Here is a 19,440-nt window from a genome sequence, read left to right as displayed (position 1 = left end):
TGAGACACTAACCATAAAGACTTCACTTTTATTCTACTGGAGACAGTCATATTTTAGGGCGACCTTTACAGTGAAAAAGTTAAGATTGTTTTGCCCAAAATTAAGGGTGTGACTCATACGAAGGGGCGACTGTGTGCTGGTAAATATGGTAACTATCACGTTGTAAATTTATGATATTGTTTATATCTAAGCATTGTTTAAAAAGTACCTATGAAAATAATTCCAAATGTTGTTACTAAAAAATATAAGCCAAATAAAATGTCCAGTGAACATTTAATTCGTTACAAAACCATTTAAGGTTGAAATTTTGAAGTGGTGACTTTGAAGATTGTATATTTTTATAACTTTGATGATATCACAGTTACTAATTTTTCAAGTTACGAAGGAGCGTATTTGGAAATTTGTGAAAGAAACTTCCATTTCATTTTATTTAAGATTTTGCCATTTTTTACGGTTCCACTTTCATTCAACGTGCTTCCACTCCTCGTTGTAGGAGAGAAGGGAGGGAGGAGAACACAAATGCAGGCGGTGGCACTACGACGGCACCAGCGCGGCGGTCGAGAGGGCACTCACGGTCGTCAGGGTGCTTGACGGGGAAGAAGCAGCCGTCGGCGGAGATGTAGAGCAGCAAGGCTCCCGCGGGCGGCAGCTCCTTGAACCCTGCACAGTCCAGCCACCGGGGTCAACCCCCAACATCGTTGTGCCCGTGAACCACACCATCTGCATGCACTGAGCTACCACGAACAGCCTCCAAACCCACGGCATTTCTGGTTCTAGTTCGAGTTCAATATCCACTAGTAAGTGCACTTATCTGAAAGTTCTCAAATCAGTTCAGTTAAGGGTGTTTCCAAGGCAACAAAAGTTTATTACTATGCAACTGAAGTTTACAGTTTCATTTGGCTGTCAACATCTGCTAATTAGCGTATTTACTCGTGTATAGCGCGCCCTCGTGTATAGCGCGCACCACGATTTTTGCAACAAATTCCAAAGAAAAAAATTTTTTTTTCCCGTAAATAAATTGTACTAACATTTTGTGGTACCTGTTAAGTAATTACGTATGAAACAAATGATAATTTAAATTGATGTGTGGTGATGCGTCAGGAAAATACTTAAACTCTGCTGTGTAGACGCAAGATAATGAAGCGCTGTATCGTCACAACTGGTACGTGGGCGGGAGGAAGAGAGGCAGGCAGGAATGTGACGCGGAGTAGATGACTCACCGGTAGCAGCTGCGACGACGAAGCGAAGGAAGTGGGAGGGGGACTGGTGTCAACATTCTCTCTCTCTCTCTCTCTCTCTCTCTCTCTCTCTCTCTCTCTCTTTTATTTTACTAGCTGTAGAGGGGGAGGTCTAAAAATAAACAAGAGACCTGCGAGCTTGCGCGCGCACGTGTGTGTGTGTGTGTGTGTGAAAGAGAGGCCTTGTTGCTTGTGCGTATGTGTGGGGGGCTGGCCAGAAACGTCACCCGTCAACCGGCAGTTAACGACTTCCACTCCCCGCCGCATCTACTCACTTTTTTTTTTCCGTGTATAGCGCGCATCCTTATTTTTTTCCTTTACTTGAGGGGAACAAAGGGCGCGCTATACACGAGTATATACGGTAAGTTAGTAAAGAAATTTTTCTATGTGTAGTTTGTAAAGAATTACATGATTTTGTTTTCCTTACACATTAGTGATCTTCCTCTATCCATTAAGCACTGTCGACACCACTTATATGCTGACATAGGTAATAAACCTAAATGAATGCTGAGCTCTGCTGAAGAAACTCGAATAATCCAAGCGATACGGAGAACAAACCGCACTTCCAAGTATCACTTATGTGCATACGGCAAAAGATTTTTTCGACCTTAGCTATAAAATTAAAGGTTTTTAGTTTAAGTTTTGGTTTAAGTCCATACATTCGTATGTGGTGCCGGACCATCAGGCTTTCCGGACTGTTGGATTCTGGACTATCGGAAGTCTATTGCTGAATCTTCTCACTTTCAGATTACGAACCTGTGGAATCTCCAAATTTTGACAGTGTAATCTGCACGAAGCCCTTGACACAATGCAGTTCTCCTACATACATTCAACTTACTGTATTGCATGAAAAACACAATGCACTGAACTAACTCTCTGGAATATTGTTTTGTTTTGTTATTTCCCGGACCTTCACCTAAAGTTTTTCGTAAGAAACAGCACATCATTATTTCTAAGTTCACGCTTATATTCAAGCATGCTTCCAGTAACTTCCATAAATTTCCCACATTTTGGCCCAAAAACATTTTTCTGTCTAATGTTGCCTTCACTTAGTTATTTTTTTGTTTCCTCTTATCTCACACTAATTTTTCTTAAATGAAAAATTCACGACCCCTGTGATCTTTGGCAGAAAGAGCTCGGAATCTAACAGCGGGACCAAAAATAACATAAATTTTTATGCCAGAAATATTGTTTCCAAAATTTTAACGCCCACAGATAACTGTGAAATGATTATGAGAGTGAATAACATTATGCGCCAAAACATGGATAGCAGCTACTGTGTGCAAAGTAGTAAATTGATAGTGACTTGATTTATACAACAGTACAACCACTGCGTTAACTTATTTTAATTTTCAAGTCAGTGGCAAAAGTGTTCATGTTTTTCTGTTGTAGTCCCTGGTCAAAAATTTATTTCTATTTTTTTTTTGGTTATGAATGTGTGTTGAAACAAATACAAACCTCTCAAATAATTGTCTCTCTTCAAATTTAAAATGTAAAAAACAGCATGTTTTCAATCATCCACTCACATTTATTTCGCTACTGTTTTTAGAGACAGCTTCTTTTACTTGTGTGTTTAAATGCACATGTTTTCGATAGTGCTGATGAACAGTTTTACAACATATTTATTGTTTTAATTGAAGTTATGGAAAGGATTTTTTTTCTCATCACATTCAATAATATACAGTGAAATTTGTTATGTTAAAGAACTTTGTTCAGAAAATAAAGATAGCTGTATTGTGTAATGGTTCTTTAATTACTACATTTGTATTGTGATGACAGTTAGGATGCATTTGAGCAATTAATGCTGTAATCACAATAGTATGATAATGGCGACTCAAAGATTTCTAAGTTCTAACCAATCACGTTCAACACATCTATGAAGTGAGTGTGTCTAAAATTGTGAATGCGACAAACTTTCCATTTTAGACATTACATATTTCTATAATGTTACAGGTGTGGCATTGCTGAATTGCAATTTTTTCCTAACAATATTTTAAACTGGTGCACTGTTTGTATTTTTAAGGTTTTGTTTACTATTTATTTGTGAAATCTATAAAAGGGTTTATTAAGAGTGAGCTTTTAATTAAAATGTTAAAAATGAATCAGCAAATTTCTCTCAAACATATTGATTAAGAAAAACCTGCAAACATTGATGGTTGCCATATGTTTGATGCATATGTAACAGCAAGAAACATTTTATATATAACTGTTTACGTTTTGTTATTGTGCAGATAAAAACAGTATGTTATTACTCTTTATTTGTCCTTAGTTATAAGTAAACTCAAATATTGCTCAGTTATCTGGAACAGTATTAACACCACTGATAGTGACAAAATAGAATCCATACAAAATAAATTTCTCAAAATAATTAGTTCTAGACACCATCAATTACCCAAATTAGAATCTCTTTCAAATCGTCGCATCCATCTGGATGCCCTGTTTGTGTTTAAGTGCTATAGTTCAAAAATTAATTGCTTATACTTACTTGATAACTCTGGTATTCGAGTCCCGCAGTTCAAAAGCCGCCTTCGATCTCTATTATGTTCCTTACACAATAATAATGATTTAATTTATAGACTTATCTCAAATTTCAATAAATATGAAAAATTTATTAAAAACTTTAAATTTTAATTTTTTATGATTACCCTAATATATTGAGTAATTTTATAATCCTGTTTATTCTTGTGTCGTCTTTTATTATCCTGTGTATGTTGTATTTATTCGCTTGTATGTGTCGTCTTTTATTATCCTGTTTATGATGTATTTATTTGCTTGTATGTGTCGTGTTTTTATTACTTGTTCTGTGCACACCTACAAAGCTTCGGCTGTTGGTGTGCATGTCACAAATCTAATAAATAAATAAATAAATAAATAATGCAGTACTTTTCTGTCGCATATCGCTATCTTCGCATTGTGCAGTCATGCACAACAAGATAAGTTCTGACAAGAATGATACATATTTGGGTAATTTTAAGTTAATTTGCTGCTTATTAATTAAACCTTGCATCACTGCTTATTTTTGTAACAAGACTCGTGATTCAGATATACTAAAATATCTAAGCAAATAACACTCACAGAACAGATAAACCCGGCAACAAGCGTATGAGACACACCCACCTGAAGCGAGGAAAACGAGCACCTGGCTCAGAGTGGGCTTGTAGAGCAGGTACTTGTGGGGGTTCTCTCGTTTCAGCAGGCGGTCCCCGTTCTCCTGGCAGCCGGACACCAGCGGGTAGGAGGGCTTGGAGCCGGGCAGCATGTAGCCCTTGTCCTGAACACACACCGACACTCGTCACCACACCGCGCACCAGTCAGACAGCCCTGCACGCTGCAGTCACGCCCACACAACCACCCACCAGCGGTATGCGGCCAGGGGCCGGGGAGGCGTCGTAGATGTGGTTGAAGTCCTCCTGTGGCTCTCGCTCCAGCGTCTGCAGCATCCGGAACATGTCCATCGTCAGCTCGCTGAACTTCACCTGCAATCACCCCGTTCCATGCTCAACCCGTCACATTCACTGGATTTACACACACCACACATGAGTTTGTCTCTCCTAATATTTTTATAACTGTGTTTCCTCCAGTCCATTGTATTTTTATATAGTTAAAAATTTTTTTTTAACTATCCCTTTCCCCCCCAGAGAGATAAGGCAGCATGCTACTATTTCTTGTCAGTTCCTTATATAAAAACTAGCACCCACATGTATATTACCATGGAATGTTGCAGTCAGGGGCGCAACAGGAGGGAGGGGGGGGGGGCAAGGGTATTTTGCCCCCACTCGGAAACTTTGAAGTGGGGGCAAACGGGGAAAAGAAAGTGCTGTGTAACCAATTTTTAGATAGTAAAACTGCTTAAATAGCACCATTTTCCACCTTGAAATACAAATTTTCCCGGGGGAGGACCCCCGGACTGCTTCAATAGGGGGGATCGATGATTCTTTATAAAAAGGTATATTTCCCCCCTTTTGGAAATTTAGTTGTTGTGCCCCTGGTTGCAGTTAAAAGCATTGGAAAACTCATGTATAAAATATGAAGATTGTATATGATGCCAGTTCACAGACATTACAACAATGAGAGAGGGAGGGAAAACCATCAACACTGCTACGAGGCCACACTAGCAAACTTGCTCTCTCTGGCTGGTTTATTTGTACATTTTCCCCTCTTGCGAACGCCAGCAGGGCAGACCGCACGCCAGGCGGCAGACGCAGCATGTCGGTGCAGTTCATGATGCCTCACACGCACTGCTCAGACAGTTTCATCTAAATATTTATACTTACTCGTGACGTATTCACTAAAACTCTACAAGTATAGAAAATATTTAACCACAAATTGGAATGTTAAATAATGTTTTATCCTAGTGAAAAACTTGCATAAAATCGGCATAAAATGTGTGACCCATATGCAGGTAAATGTGGTATTCACTACCAAACCAATTTTGATGGCAATTTCAATTGAAATGTGATTACATGTTAAAAAAGCATGATTTAAGATTTATACAGGTAGTATGACTATACAGATAATATCTCTACTCAAAAGATGCTTTCAATATTCAGTTCCATTACACATAAAAAAAAATATTTTGAATAATTGTAATACTGAAGTTAAATTAACTTCAAAAAAGTATAATCACTCTTGTTTCTGAAGCTAATCAAGTGGTAAGTAAGATATTGGGAATGCTGAATAAAACTTCCTACAATAAGGTGTAGGTTTGACTGTCTGGATGTTTGTCACTCAATCATGTGTTTATTTCTGACTCATTTTAATGACCTTGGGATAAATAAACCATTTACTATATTAAATCGTATGTTACTTTGCTACTTTACAACCTTAAAAAAAACTAAAGTGTTAATGAATGGCCATTACCATTTGTTTACAATAGGGTGAGCACTATCACGCAACACCAATCACAATCAGCACTGTCGCTGTTATGATCTCTGCTCTTCAATATCAGCCAACACCAGCACGGATGAGTGCTCTGGGTTCTCTGCCCGATTTGGCTGTCACCGTGGACGATTTGCCATGGAGGATGGCTACCAATACGTGATAACTGCCAGCTTAGGTTCTCTTAAAAGTTATGAGTATTTATTTTGGTGTGCGTTGACTCTCTTGTTCTTTCTTGCTTGCTGTCAGTGCCTTTAACTGTTGTAACTTCCCTTTTGGATAGCCCTGTTTGGCATTAAAAGAGTTTTTTTTTTTTAGTAATAGGTTTGCTGGGGTTGCTTGTATGCCATTCGCCACATTCAAGCTTCCGGTTGTAGTGTTGATAACTTGCCTGTGCAGTGAGTGAGTCCTTGCAGAGTTGAAGTAGAATGTGTCAGTCTTTGGTGTTTACTGGGATGGGCAGTCCAGTGTAAGTTTCCCTTAACTCTGTAATTATTTTTTTCTAAATAAGGTTTAGGCATCCCATCTTTCAAAAATTTATTTCTCTTCGTACAGAGATCTGTTGATTTCCCATTATTTTGTTGCCTTGAACACCCCTGGTATAGAATGACATGTTTATATTCAACGCTTCAGTTCAAAGAAATTTTTGTAACTTGCTTATGTTATGGAAATGCTCTGTTTTCTGAATATTTGCCCAGCTAAATGTTTTCTTCCATTTCAAATATTTCATTCTTAGCGGCTTAGATTGTTAGGTATATTAAGGGGCCCGCCTACCTGGGCACACATACAGTGTGCAGAGCTTCAGGAAAAACAACGCGATTTCAAAACTACTCAAGATATCTGAGTGGGGCCTATTTACGAATAGCATTTAAGAGTTCGCTGAGGACCGAAAAGTACTTTTAATTTCGGATTAAGTTTTTAAACTGTATTTTTAGAAGCGTTAAAATGCCTAAAACGCGTGTTTTCAGAGTAATTTTTAGGCATAAAACAATCAGTACAGATTCTTGAAAGCACTTAAGGGGCTTGCATAACACCTTTATCTTCATTTCTCCGCCATATAATGTTACGGTCACCGCTCAAATTTCACAGTTATCCTGTGACGACGAGACGAATGCGCGCCAGTTCAGAGCCTTGCGCTTAGAGGCTATACCGCGCTGGAAGCACCCCGCCTCACTAACACACATACACCCCTGACGAGGCGGGTTGAGGATTTTTTTAAAATTTTCTAATCATTACTACAGTAAAGCCTCCATTAACGAATATTCTATTTAACGAAAAACCCCATACAACGAAATAAAATTTTGGTCCCGCCGAACCGCCATAAGATCAATGCTGTTTTAACCTCTAAATACCGAATTTTATTTGTTCTGAAATAGTGAAATTCCCTTTACAACGAACTGCCGCTTTTGGAAAACACGCAAAAATAAATATCTCCTACAAGACATCCACTAATTTTTTTTGCATTCACTGCTTAAAAATACGTGCGTATAACCTTAAAATAATATGCACCATTGCGGAAGACATAAATAAACAAAGCATCATGGATAACGCACGTCGTGTATACATGCCACACTTTGTTCAAAATGGCGGGTACATTTAGCGCTAGTGGCGGAAACCTCTCGTACCATCGCTGTGGCAAGACGAACAACTAGTATATTTTGCGTTTCTATGGTTAAAGATGCGCACACGCAAATATTTTTAACTATGGTGTAGTACAATTTCCGTGCTGCAGGAGTTGTTGTCGTGAGGTGGAGCGGGGAAGTCCCAGGATGAGTCTGGTGCCGAGGAAATATGTTCTGGTGATGGGTCGGAGGTTGAAGAGCGATGAGTGAGTCCAGTTGGGGCAGGCGTACGTGAGGTGTGACATGACGTGTGTGCGGTAAACGGTGATCCTATTTTGGAGGGAGGTGCCAGAGGTAGGCCGGAGGACTGGGGCGAGCTGTCCCATGACTGCCCTGGCTTTGGTGCGGATGTTGTCGAGGTGTGGTATGAAGGTGAAGGATGCATCCAGTGTGACTCCCAGGTATCTGATGGTGGGCGACCAAGGGATGGTGTGTTGGTTGATTCTGGGGGGGTGGTCCTTGTGTGGGTGATAACGGGAGAAAAGGATAGCCTGTGTTTTGGTGTGGTTCAGTCCGATGCCGTGCGCAAGGAATTGGGTGTTGAGGGAGGTGAGTCCTCGGCTGAGGCGATCCCTGAGCAGCCCCTCGGAGACGGAGGAGGCGATGAGGCAGGTGTCGTCAGCGTACTGAACGAGGTAGGTGCCGGGAGGAGGAGTGAGGTCGGAGATGTGTAGGGTGAAGAGGATGGGACTCAGGATGGCACCCTGAGGGACGCCAGCCTGGATGGATCGGGAGTCTGAAAGGATGTTCTCTACTCTCACCCGGAAGGAGCGATCCTCCAGGAAGGAGCAGAGAAGGCGGATGAGGTGCGGGGGGATCGCTGTGGCAGAGAGGCGGTGGAGAAGTTGAGCGTGAGGGACGGAGTCGAAGGCTCGGGCGAGATCTAGGAGAACCATGCCCGTGTGTTGCCGCCGGGAGAAGCCCTGCACCACCAGCAGCTCCACCCGGGCAATGGCGTGAGAAGTAGAGTGGTGTGGTCTGAAGCCGAACTGATGAGAGGGTAGGAGATTGTGGGTCGAAATGACGAGGAGGAGGCGCTTTAGGATGGTCCTTTCCGCAACCTTGGACAGGATGGGGAGGAGGGAGATTGGTCTGTAGGATGATGGGAGGGTCGGTGGCTTTCCAGGTTTGGGGATGGGGCAGACGATGGCTGTCTTCCATGAAGTGGGGAAGTGGCAGTGTATGAACATGGCATTGATGAGCTTGGTGAGGAAGACGATGGCGTGCCGGGGTAGTTGGCGCAGAAGTGGGGTGGGGATTGAGTCTGCGCCAGGGGCCGCAGAGAGACGGAAGTGGGATATCGTCGCCTTCAGTTCCCTGGGGGTGACCAGGGGGAAGGGAGGAGTGTCTGGAAGGGGGGGGAGAGTGACATGGTGGGAGAGGGGGGATGATTCATCGTCAGAGGAGTCAGAGGAGAGTGAGTTGTTGGTGGCTGAAGCGAAGGTGGTTTGCAGGTAGGCGGCCACCGCCTCGGATCTCTCCTTGGCGGTTTCCGCCACCCCTGCGGGAGTGGTGATGGGCGGGATGGTCGATGGGGTGGCTTTGAGCCTTCTGAGGTATGACCAGAGGGAGCCGGTGGTTGTGGAGAGGGAGGCGAGACGCTGTGTTTCCTGCCGGGCTCTCCACTCCGCCGTCAGCCGGCGACACCAGCCCCGCAGCAGGAGGTACACTCTCCTGTCGAACGGGGATCTGGTGTCCTGCCAGCGAGCGCGGAAGCGGTTCCGGAGGGACAGAGCGTCTCTGATGGTCTTTGGGAAGGGGATGATGAGGGAGCGTGGTGGTGTCATAGGGACATGTGAGTGGGCAGCGTCCGATATTGCACGGGTGAGGGTGAGGGTGTTGGCGTCAATATCGGCTGGTGAGTTGAAGGGGGTGGTGAGGTCGAGGGATTGGGAAAGGGTGTTCTGGAAGGAGAACCAATCCGCTTTCTGGAAGTCGAAGCGGGGGAGGTGGGGGTTGGTGTGTGGTAAGTAGTGTAGTGAGCCAATGACAGGGATGTGGTCTGAGGTGCCGGTGGTGATGGTGCGGAGGTCTGTGATGAGGGGGAGGGCCGAGGATAGGGCGAGGTCGATGATGCTGGGGTGCCTGTTCTGCTGGGCTGGGTAGAATGTAGGGGTGGGGGGGGCATGAAGGGTGAGATGGGAGGTGCGGAGAAGCTGGCGGAGTGAACTGCCCCTCCTGTTGGCAGTCGTGCAACCCCAGAAGGGGTGTGTGGCATTGAGGTCCCCCGCAAGCACGACGTGCGCGTCGAGCCTGCCGAGGGCCACAATGTCAGCTGTGGGGAAGGGGTGCTGTGGGGGGAGGTAAAGGGATACAATGGTGAGGGCGTAAGGGCCTCCGTGGAGCCGCACAGCGACCGCCTCAGCCGCGGGGGAAGTTTGGATGTGGCGGCGGTGGTGGGAGATTCGGGAGTGGAGCAGCAGTGCCACCCCCCCTCCCCGACCATCCCGGTCAGAGCGGTGGGCGGTGTAGCCGGGGATCAGGAGTTGGTCGGTGGGGGAGAGCCAGGTTTCTGAAAGGAACACGACATCGGGGGAGTGTGTTTGGAGGAGTTGGAGGAGGTCGGTTAGTTTAGGAAGGAGGGAGAAGGTATTCCAGATGAGGATTCTGAGGGGTGGGGGAGGATTCATTCAAAGAACGAGAGGAGAGCTTGGAGGAGGACTTCGAATTTTTCGGTTTTGGTGGGGGCTTGGGAGAGGGCAGTCATGGTGCGGCGGATGATGGGTAGATAGCTCTTTACCCAGGAGATGATGGTGTGGAAGATTTCGGCGAGTGAGGAAGCATCTGTGGAAGCAGGGGCAGGGGGGTTGTTTGTGGGGGCCGGGGAGGTGTTGGCTGGTGGAGTGAGGTGTGGTGTGGTGGTCGTATGCGGTTGTGTCCAGGCATTTCCCTTGAGGGGGGGGAAGGACCGGGCTGAGGTGATGTTGGGTGGAGGGGGGGGTGCAGCGGTGGTGGTGGGGGTGTCAGCCTTGGTGCGGAGTGGGTGGCGTTTTGCGTAGGCGATGAGAGTGGGGCATTCAGGTGAGGTGGCGATGTGGGCCCCCTTGCAGAGGCAGCATCTCTTCTTGTCGGGGCCGGCAGTGCACTCCCGGGACCAGTGCTCCCCGGCGCACTTGAAGCACCGGACAGTGCGCTCGCACAGGCTGGAGGGGTGGCCGGGGGTCTGGCAGCGGTAGCACTGCGGAACCCTCCCGGATCCACGGTACTTCTCTACCCTGACCACCCAGCCGCCAAGGTTTCTCATTTGGAGGAGTTGGGGTGCCTCCCCCAATTTGTTGGTGGACACCAAGAAGGGCTTGGTGTCCGCGTCAGGCCCCATCCTCAGGGGGGTCACGGTGGAGACAGGGTAGCCATCATGGAGTAGTTGTTCTTTGAGTTCGTCGGCAGTCGTCGCAAGTGGTAGTCTTTTGATGACTACCCTGTCGCACTTTTCGTCATCTCGTCGTCCTGTGAATGGCTGGTAGCCTCGTTGTTTTAGTGAGTTGAAGAGCGTTGTGTGGTCGTGTTCGTTTGTCGTGTAGAAAGAAGTCTTGTCCTTGATGCTTGTGATGGTGAGGTTACCAGTCAATTGTTTTTGGAGTCTGGCGGCAGTCAGGAATGGTTGTGCGTGGGCTGGTACAATGCAGGAGATGGGTGGCATTCTGGGCTGTGGGGGTGGGCGGTTTTGGGATGGGGCGGGGGCGGATGAGGTGGAGGCCTGTTGATGGTCCTTTTTGACTGTCTGTCTCCGTTGTTGTTGGTGTTGTGGTGTTTGTCGTGCTTTCGTCGATGGAGTGGGGGTGTCGTCAGCGTCGTCAGCGTCCAGTTGAAGGTTGTCGGCGAATCTGTTGCTGGTGGCGATGGTGGAGGCGACAGATGAAGAGGAACCCAGCGATTCCTTCCTGGCGCGTTTGATGGCCTTCTTGGGCCTCACGAAGCCGTCTGCCATGACAACGTCATGCGGCGGCTGCGGTGTCTCTTTAGCTGGTGGTGGTGCCTGGTGAGCTGGTGGTGGTGGCCCCAGAGGGAGGTCCAGTAGGGCAGGGATCTGTTGTTGAGGTTGTTGGTGGTGTTGTTGTTGTTGTTGGTGTTGCTGGAGCATGAGTTGTTGTATTTCATGTTGCTGTTGCTGCTGTTCCAGTATTTGTTGTTGGAGTTGTTGTTGTTGCAGTTGTTGTTGTGGTTCTTGTTGAAGTTGTTGAAGTCGAAGGTCGGTTTGTTGTTGCAGTTGGTGGTGTTGTTGGCTGTACGGGAAATTGTGCACACTGCTGCTGATTGGCGCGATGCTGGCTGTCGTGGTCGTGAATGTCGTCGTTGTCTGTGCAAGGGGGAGACTGGATGTAGGGATCAACCCATCCAGTCGTCGGAGTTCCGAAACTTTGACACATGTTGATTGGGTCTTCCTAGGAGCCTCTGTGGGCGTCACTGGGAGAGAAATTGGTTCTGTATGGTCAGGGACCGCTGGTGAGGATGTAGCAGGAACAATGCTCGTTTCTGTGTTATTGGTACAGTTTTTCGGCTTTTGACGGGCGTAAGTGCGTTTTTCTGGCGAGGCGGCCAGGTTGGGAAGTGCAGGGTATTCGTCTAAGTTCATTTCGGTGGTTTCCATTATTTAAAATTGAGTCCTGAATTTAGAAAAAATAAAAAATGTTTTTCACCAGAATCGTTCTTGGTGTATGGTCACTGGGCAGACTCTATAGTTCGTCTGCGCGATCGCAGCGCGCCTGGAGTGACGCCAGTGTACTATCTGTCTAAATCGCGGTAAAATTGCGTGAAAACATCTTACAAAACAATAAATCGAAGCACTTTTTCATGTTTTTGGCACACAAAATTGAATTAAAATAAAAATAACTGGTGGAATACATTATTTTCAGGTTAAATATTAATAAAAGTTTTCAGAAAAATGTTTTGAAGAAAATAGGTTAAATTAGGGTTATGAACTGTTAGTAATAAATATTAATTGCCGAAAATCCACAAATAATCAAAACAGAGATGTGTTAATGTTTTAAATAATTATTAAATAATTAAATAAAGAAAATAAGGCTTCGCAATTGTTCGCAAGGTATCACACAAGATTGTTTATAGATATATCCTAAAAAGCGGCAACAGATTGACGTTAAAATAAAATTAGAAATTTTAAATGCAGTTGATGAAGGTGACAAAAAAGTGATATAGCTAAACGTTTCGACATCCCGGCGTCTACAGTTTTGACCATATTATCCAACCGGGAACAGATCGAAAACGTGTGAAAGTATGTAAAAATGATGATTTAGACAAGATACTTTTTGACTGGTTAATGGCGGCTAGGGCATCTAACATCAACGTCTCGGGGCCGATTTTTCAAGAAAAGGCATGCCAGGAAGCACTGGGGATGGGAATTGATATTTTCCAAGCATCAAATGGTTGGCCAATAAACAAGTGTATTATATGTGCTTTTTCATGTTTAATTCCTCATATCGTATTAAACAGTCAGAAAGACAGTTCTAGCCATTTATGTGAAGCTTTATGATGACTAGAAATATATTGTGCGAAACCTCCATTTAACAAACCCCTATACAACAAACACAACAAATTTTGGTCCCTTGAGATTTGTTAAATAGAGGTTTCACTGTACTAGTTAAGGACTAGTTCTGTACATTCAACACTGAACTTAGTTTGCACTTGTTCTGTTACATATATTTTCCATAGATAGTTTCTATATGTATATATAACAGATGTAAAAACGTGGGCAAGTTAATGTATTTGCTGTCACTTGCACACCTTTTTACACCAAAGAGTTAACACTTAGGAAAAATCTGTGAAAGAATATTTGTGTCAAAACTACAAATGCAAACTAGGTATAGTGTTAAATTTATAGAAATAGCCCTTAACTAATAGTAATGAAGAGAAAAAGAAAGAAAAAACCCATGGTGTGTTACCTACATCTTAAAAAGTTTTGGAAATAGCTCTTTGCAATCACGTAGGTTCATGTCAGTCACATGGAGTAAGTGCCACGTTCTAATGAGACTTTGTAAGGATGTATTATTGCCATCCAAGTATTTGTAACATCGCTAATTATTCCTGAATTATAATTCAAGATATTTATTTCAGTTGCCATACTAATTTTTTTTTAAATCAAGGTATGATTGTAGAAATTAATTATTGAATTCCATATATTATATGTATCCAAATATATTTTGTACTTTTGTACCAATGCATAATGATGGCCTGGATCCAGAACTTAGTAATCCATGATCGTTAGACCTGTGAGAATATTTGAATTTTCGGATACGAATACAAATAATAAACTGTTCGTATTCGATTCGACTTTGAATACTAACATTTCAAAATAAAAAATAACGAATATTCTTTTTCTTACAAACACTTGACATCGTATACCTCATGAGTTTGTCATATATCAACTACCACTGGTGAGATAAAGTCATTTGTGCGATATAAATACTTACCCTTTTTTGAGGTTTAATAAGACTTCATAATCAAAAATATGAACAATACACAACATTTAAAACATGCAACAAGTATTAAAATTTTTTTCGTTACTGTCTCACAAAAAAGTAATGGAATAAATAATAATGTAAACAATTCAAAACACTGCATATTTGTCATTTCAAATTTCAAAACAAATTATTATTTGTATGCTTTTCGTCACAAACACCAGAATGCGGGGGGGGGGGGGGGGGGGGGGAATGCCAACAAACATGGACTTCAACACCACATACGGACACTCCATTGAGATGGGTATAAAAGAAGTACAGTAAAACCTTTTTGTTGCGACTCCATTTATTGCGACCACCTCTCTATTACAACCCAAATTCGAGGAACCGTGAAAAAATTGCCGAAAATCCTAAGAAAATCGTACAGAAAATAAGTTTCTTGTGGTGAGTAGCGTGTTACTGCGTTTCTCTTGCCGAGTGCTGTACTGCCGTAGCCAGCGCATATCTAAAAATAGATACCACTTCCTGTCGACCGCTGTCAGCGCTTGACAACCCCCATTCCACGTCCCTTTGCCGGCAGGGTGCAGATAAAGGTTTTTGTGGCAATGTGTTAACGTTTAGCTTTTTGCGAGTGTCTAGTGTGGTACAAAGTTAAGGCAAAGCTAGCTGATTACTATCGGTTGACAATGTTTGCTTCGTTTTTGAAGTCCGATTTGGTATTTTCTGGCTTGAATTTGTGAACTATTGTTAATGACTTATGCAGGTTTTTTTTCTTTCGATTTTGTGTATTATGACTTAATAAATAAAATACCATTAAATATTAATTACTATTAACACAATGCAGGAAAAACCCTCCGGCCGCAGCGTGTGAACATAGTAGTCGGCCGCTCGCTCGCCCTTGCTCACCCTCTCCCCGTACCGTGCGCTGCGGCCGACCTCGGCTACTGCTTGTACTTGTTAACAATCACGTTATCTGCTTCATTTTCTTCCTCGACTTGTTTTAACTGCCGCAGCAATGTTTATTTTGACAGCTCACGCAATTATCTTTTCCCGTGGGTTGATAGAAAAAGGTCGCTTCACCCAGCATAAAAATAAAGGCTACGCCACTTATTGCCCACGCAGAAAACACACTGGCTGCCGTCTGTCTCCCATGCATTTAACTTTCTTCTAACATTCCACGTCTCGCCTCTCGCGCGAGCAATAACGAAGCGATCACGCATTGGGCCATTTTATGCTTTGTTTGGTGACAGCAGCTTGATTTTATTCGGTATATTTCTTTTCATAGGACCATTGCTATTAAAATACATTTATATTTAAGTTTGAAAGCTTGTAAATTCCTTGCCAGAGATGACTGAACTCGAACTTGGTGTGAAAAGTGATATATTTTGACATACTTTCTTTTGGGCGTATTTGGGGGGAGGGAGGGGTCCGAAAATATTTACAACGATCTTACCTCTCCCTCACCACTTTAGTATCCCATTCATAATAGCCAAATTTTACGGGAGAAGGGAGGGTGAAAAGAGCATTTTCTCACTGAAGGTTTTTCAAAGGAGAGCGAAGTTGGGGTGTTATAAGGGAGGACACTAGATGGTTTGTGTGTCTGGGAGGGATGAGCTAGCCTTGAAGAATGTTAACGAGGGGTGCGTCATGAAGCCGCTGCCGCCAGCCAGCCGGGCGAGCTTCGTGTTCGCCCACTCGCGTTGCAGAACCTACTGCTGCCATATTTTTAAAGGAAATGTCCCATTATTTTTTTGTTATTCTTACATGAACATTATTGGAAGTATTAAAGCCGACACAAAAATACGCTGTGTGTTAAAATTAACAGATTTTAATGATCTTTAATTTTTTTAAAATTTTTTTTTTTGATTTTCACATTTTGGTCAAAATGTCCAATTTTTTGACGGTTCCCGAGAATGTATTCGTAAATTCACTGCTTCGTTAAATCCGGGGTTCGTGACATCGGGGTTCTAGTGTATTTAACTACGCAAGCAGAAAACATACATGTAAACTAACCAGTAAAAATAAACTGTCTTTTGACATATTTTCTTTAGAGATGGCCTGTAGGGCGACGGACTTGTCATGAAGGTTGAAGTGGGTTTAAAGCAAAGCCGTCTAGCATTGTGAGTGACAGCATCCTGCCATTGTACGGCTGGTTTCTTAGCGAGTAGCGGTTTGGCAAGGGTTGGGGGGGGGGGGGGGGGTTTGAAATGAACAGAAAATTTCGGAAAACATCTATTACGACCCCCCCTTCTATTACGACCTATTCCTGGGAACCATGAGGGGTCGTTTCAGAGAGGTTTGACTGTAGTAAGGTTTGGATAGGGAGTAAATTCATGTAAGTCGTCATCGACATGGTACATAACGTGACGTCAGCTGTTAATTTAGGTTATGTTATCTACATAATTAAGAAACAGTTATTTTATAATTGAAATAATTCAACAAACATTTTCCATATAATTATCACAGCTGACTAAACTAACCAAACTTTCACTTTAGTAATATTTGTCTAATTTTTCAAAGTTGTTACATGATGCGAAAAAAATTTTTTTGATGAGAGACTTATTTTCATTCTTAATATTCAAATTCAATATTTTTATTCGTGAATAATTTGATATTCGCATTTGATTCAAACCATAAAAACTGATATTCAAACTGGCTTACTGATCATATAATTAAATACTAAACGATTACCACATTTCATACTGCTTCCGGTTCTTGGTACTAGAACCACAAATAACTTTTTTTTCCCTGCACTGTTTGTAATAGCTAGTGTATTTGAAATGCCGGGACTCACCTGGTCGCTGCTGTTGCCCACGATGAGTATCTCCTGCAGGGTGAGGTTCATGACCGGGGACTTCTCCACCGGAGGCGTGGTCAAGGGACTCAGTCTGGAACAACACACCATGCTAGCTAGCACTCTAGCACCACATTGTGATGCAGTTAGACAAAAATAAAATAAAAATAATAACATTCAATGGCAGCTTCAGGATGACTTTTCGGGAGGGGCTATCGCACAAAGAAAGGTCGTAGTTGCAAAAAATGAAAGTGGTCAGATATTGGCCCTGGAATATTATTTACAAATTACAGGTTTCAAATACAGAACCTTAGTAGCTCCATGCAACTTTTGATGAGATAAAAGTTTAACATAAGAAATTAAATATTTAAGTGAACATAAATATACACTAATCAATAAAATTGGTCCCGGGAGGGGCTATCGCCCCCACAGCCCTTCTGGAGCCGCGCTTGATAACATTATCATTATCATTATTATTATCATCATCATCATCATCAGAGAACAGAATGAATGTCTAGAAATTTTATGATAGTTACAGTTGCGATGATTTACTTCTAAAATAAGCATACTGCTGGGCAGTATAGAAAATAATTTTTATTTACAATACTTTCTGTATTCTGTATAAAATTACAATTAGCCTACGGTATTTAATATTTTATTTTCAAAATAGGTTTAATGTCCATCTTGTAGGCTACTGCAAAGCTTCAAAATTAAGAATAATAGAATAATAAAAAATTTCATTCAAAAACAAACATAAAAATAAATGAAAAATTTGTTACAACATAAAAAAAAATATTTTGAAGTTAGGACTACCATTGCAGGGTTGCCTTTAGTTTTAAATTCAAATAAAACTATTCATCTGGCACGGAAATTGTTCCTTAAACAGAAACTATCCATCCTAACAAAAAAAAAACTTGGATGTGAACATGCTGGGTAGCACCCTGAGATGGCAATCATAGACAATAAATATAAGTTAACCATAAAACAAACATAAGAAAATGTGTTTTAGCAGCATATTTTGCAGCCACAGAAAATGTGTGTGGTCTGATTCACTATTTATAACACAGAGGCCTTACAATTAGCATTCAATCAAAACCAGAAGTCCATGCGAAATGTGCACAAAGTTCTTATTTCTGTCAGATATGACATTTTATATATTTGTATGTAATATACGTTACCTTTTACAAAATTTTTTCCTATTGTTTCATATGTACCATTTACTGATAATGTCAGACACACACAACCATTTTTATTTTTTGTTTCTTTACATTTAAGGGGGCATTTAATTTTTCTTTCCTCGTCTGAGGTTTGGCTGCGAACCGTGCAGGCAAGCTGCCAGCATTTTCCCTTGGCGCTTTTCTCTCGTGCTGCCTTGGCAATGCCTCCTGGTTTCTCCCGTCTGTACGCACGTACACGCCTAGCACATTCTCGTCTCGGTGCCTACAGCTCCCGTCAGCTCAGCTCGCCCAAAGCACGGGCACTATTAGCTCTCGGCGGGGCTCGTATCCCTTTCCTGTCCGCTACAGCATGTTGCGCCGAGTCTGCACCACACCACGAGTTTCCCTATGCCCTCCCCCCCCCCACCCCAATTCTTTTGCTGTGGTTCAAGGAACACGGGGCTGTGAAAAGACCGCCCACCCACCCCCACCACCCGGAATCTAAAATCCCCTCTCTCAAGAGGCCCCTTGCGCTGTGAAATCGGAAGATTAACATTATCCCATGGACCTCTGGGCATACTGCAGGTATTCGCCCATGTTCCACTGTACGTATTGCAGATTGCATAAAGAATAAAATAAAATGCAAGCCTCAAAACCCCCCAGTCACATTCGTTAGCGATGAACTTTTAAACCTGCACTGACATAAAAAATTATAAACTGGCATTGTTCTCTCGCTGCTGCAGCAAAACGGTACAGACATGTGTGCATGCATTGTGCTCAAGTTAGAAGAATTAAAATTGATAATAAACAACTTAAAAAAAACTTTAAAATATATAAAAGTAACAAGTTCACTAAAAAGCAAAAAAAAAAAAAAAATATTTTATACACAAATTTAACCCTTAATTGTTTTTTTTTTGTTTATTGCAATAAAAAACTTGATTATTATTAATTGTTTTATAATTTGGATGTTGGTGTCTAGAATAAAATAAAAACAGAGTGCGTGTTACTCTGTTCACGTGACAGAAATGAAACTTCTTTGGCATTTAAAACCTCAGCTAATTATGTATTCAAGTGTTATCTTCATATCTCTTTGGCAAAATACCTATTCTCTGTCCTGTTCACGTTAGAAACGGTTCACAAAAATGTTGCATTAAATATTGTCATTAATATTTTAATCTAATTGCGCCCGAATAAGTTTCAAGTCAAAAGTACACTGCAATTGTTATTGATAGTCACTAAACTCTAACGACTGTTTAAAATCAGCTCTAATGCTGGTTGGGAAACAACTGTCGCTAGGAGCGCGTGCTGTCTGGTTGCCATGGTTTCCAGACAGTGTTC

At 42.5% G+C, this 19,440-nt stretch overlaps 1 protein-coding gene across 4 annotated transcripts in view; it reads right to left on the bottom strand.

Moving 5' to 3' along the window:
• LOC134533648 (protein SCAI) overlaps positions 1 to 19,440 on the bottom strand; it is a 155,231-nt gene that overhangs the window by 82,217 nt on the left and 53,574 nt on the right. For all 4 annotated transcript variants that reach the window (XR_010075353.1, XM_063371181.1, XM_063371180.1 and 1 more), the window contains exons 7-10: positions 16,946 to 17,039; positions 4,595 to 4,714; positions 4,356 to 4,509; positions 574 to 660 (exon numbers count right to left, since the gene is read on the bottom strand). Coding sequence is in view for 3 of the 4 variants with exons in the window: in XM_063371181.1 (XP_063227251.1) it covers positions 574 to 660; positions 4,356 to 4,509; positions 4,595 to 4,714; positions 16,946 to 17,039 (455 nt within the window). In the remaining variant the exon portion in view is untranslated. The remainder of the gene's footprint in view (positions 1 to 573; positions 661 to 4,355; positions 4,510 to 4,594; positions 4,715 to 16,945; positions 17,040 to 19,440) is intronic.

This window comes from Bacillus rossius, chromosome 7, assembly GCF_032445375.1.
Source record: "Bacillus rossius redtenbacheri isolate Brsri chromosome 7, Brsri_v3, whole genome shotgun sequence".
Classification (NCBI taxonomy): domain Eukaryota; kingdom Metazoa; phylum Arthropoda; class Insecta; order Phasmatodea; family Bacillidae; genus Bacillus; species Bacillus rossius.
The sequence above is the reverse complement of the archived record's forward strand: the minus strand, read 5'-3'. Positions and strand labels throughout refer to the sequence as shown.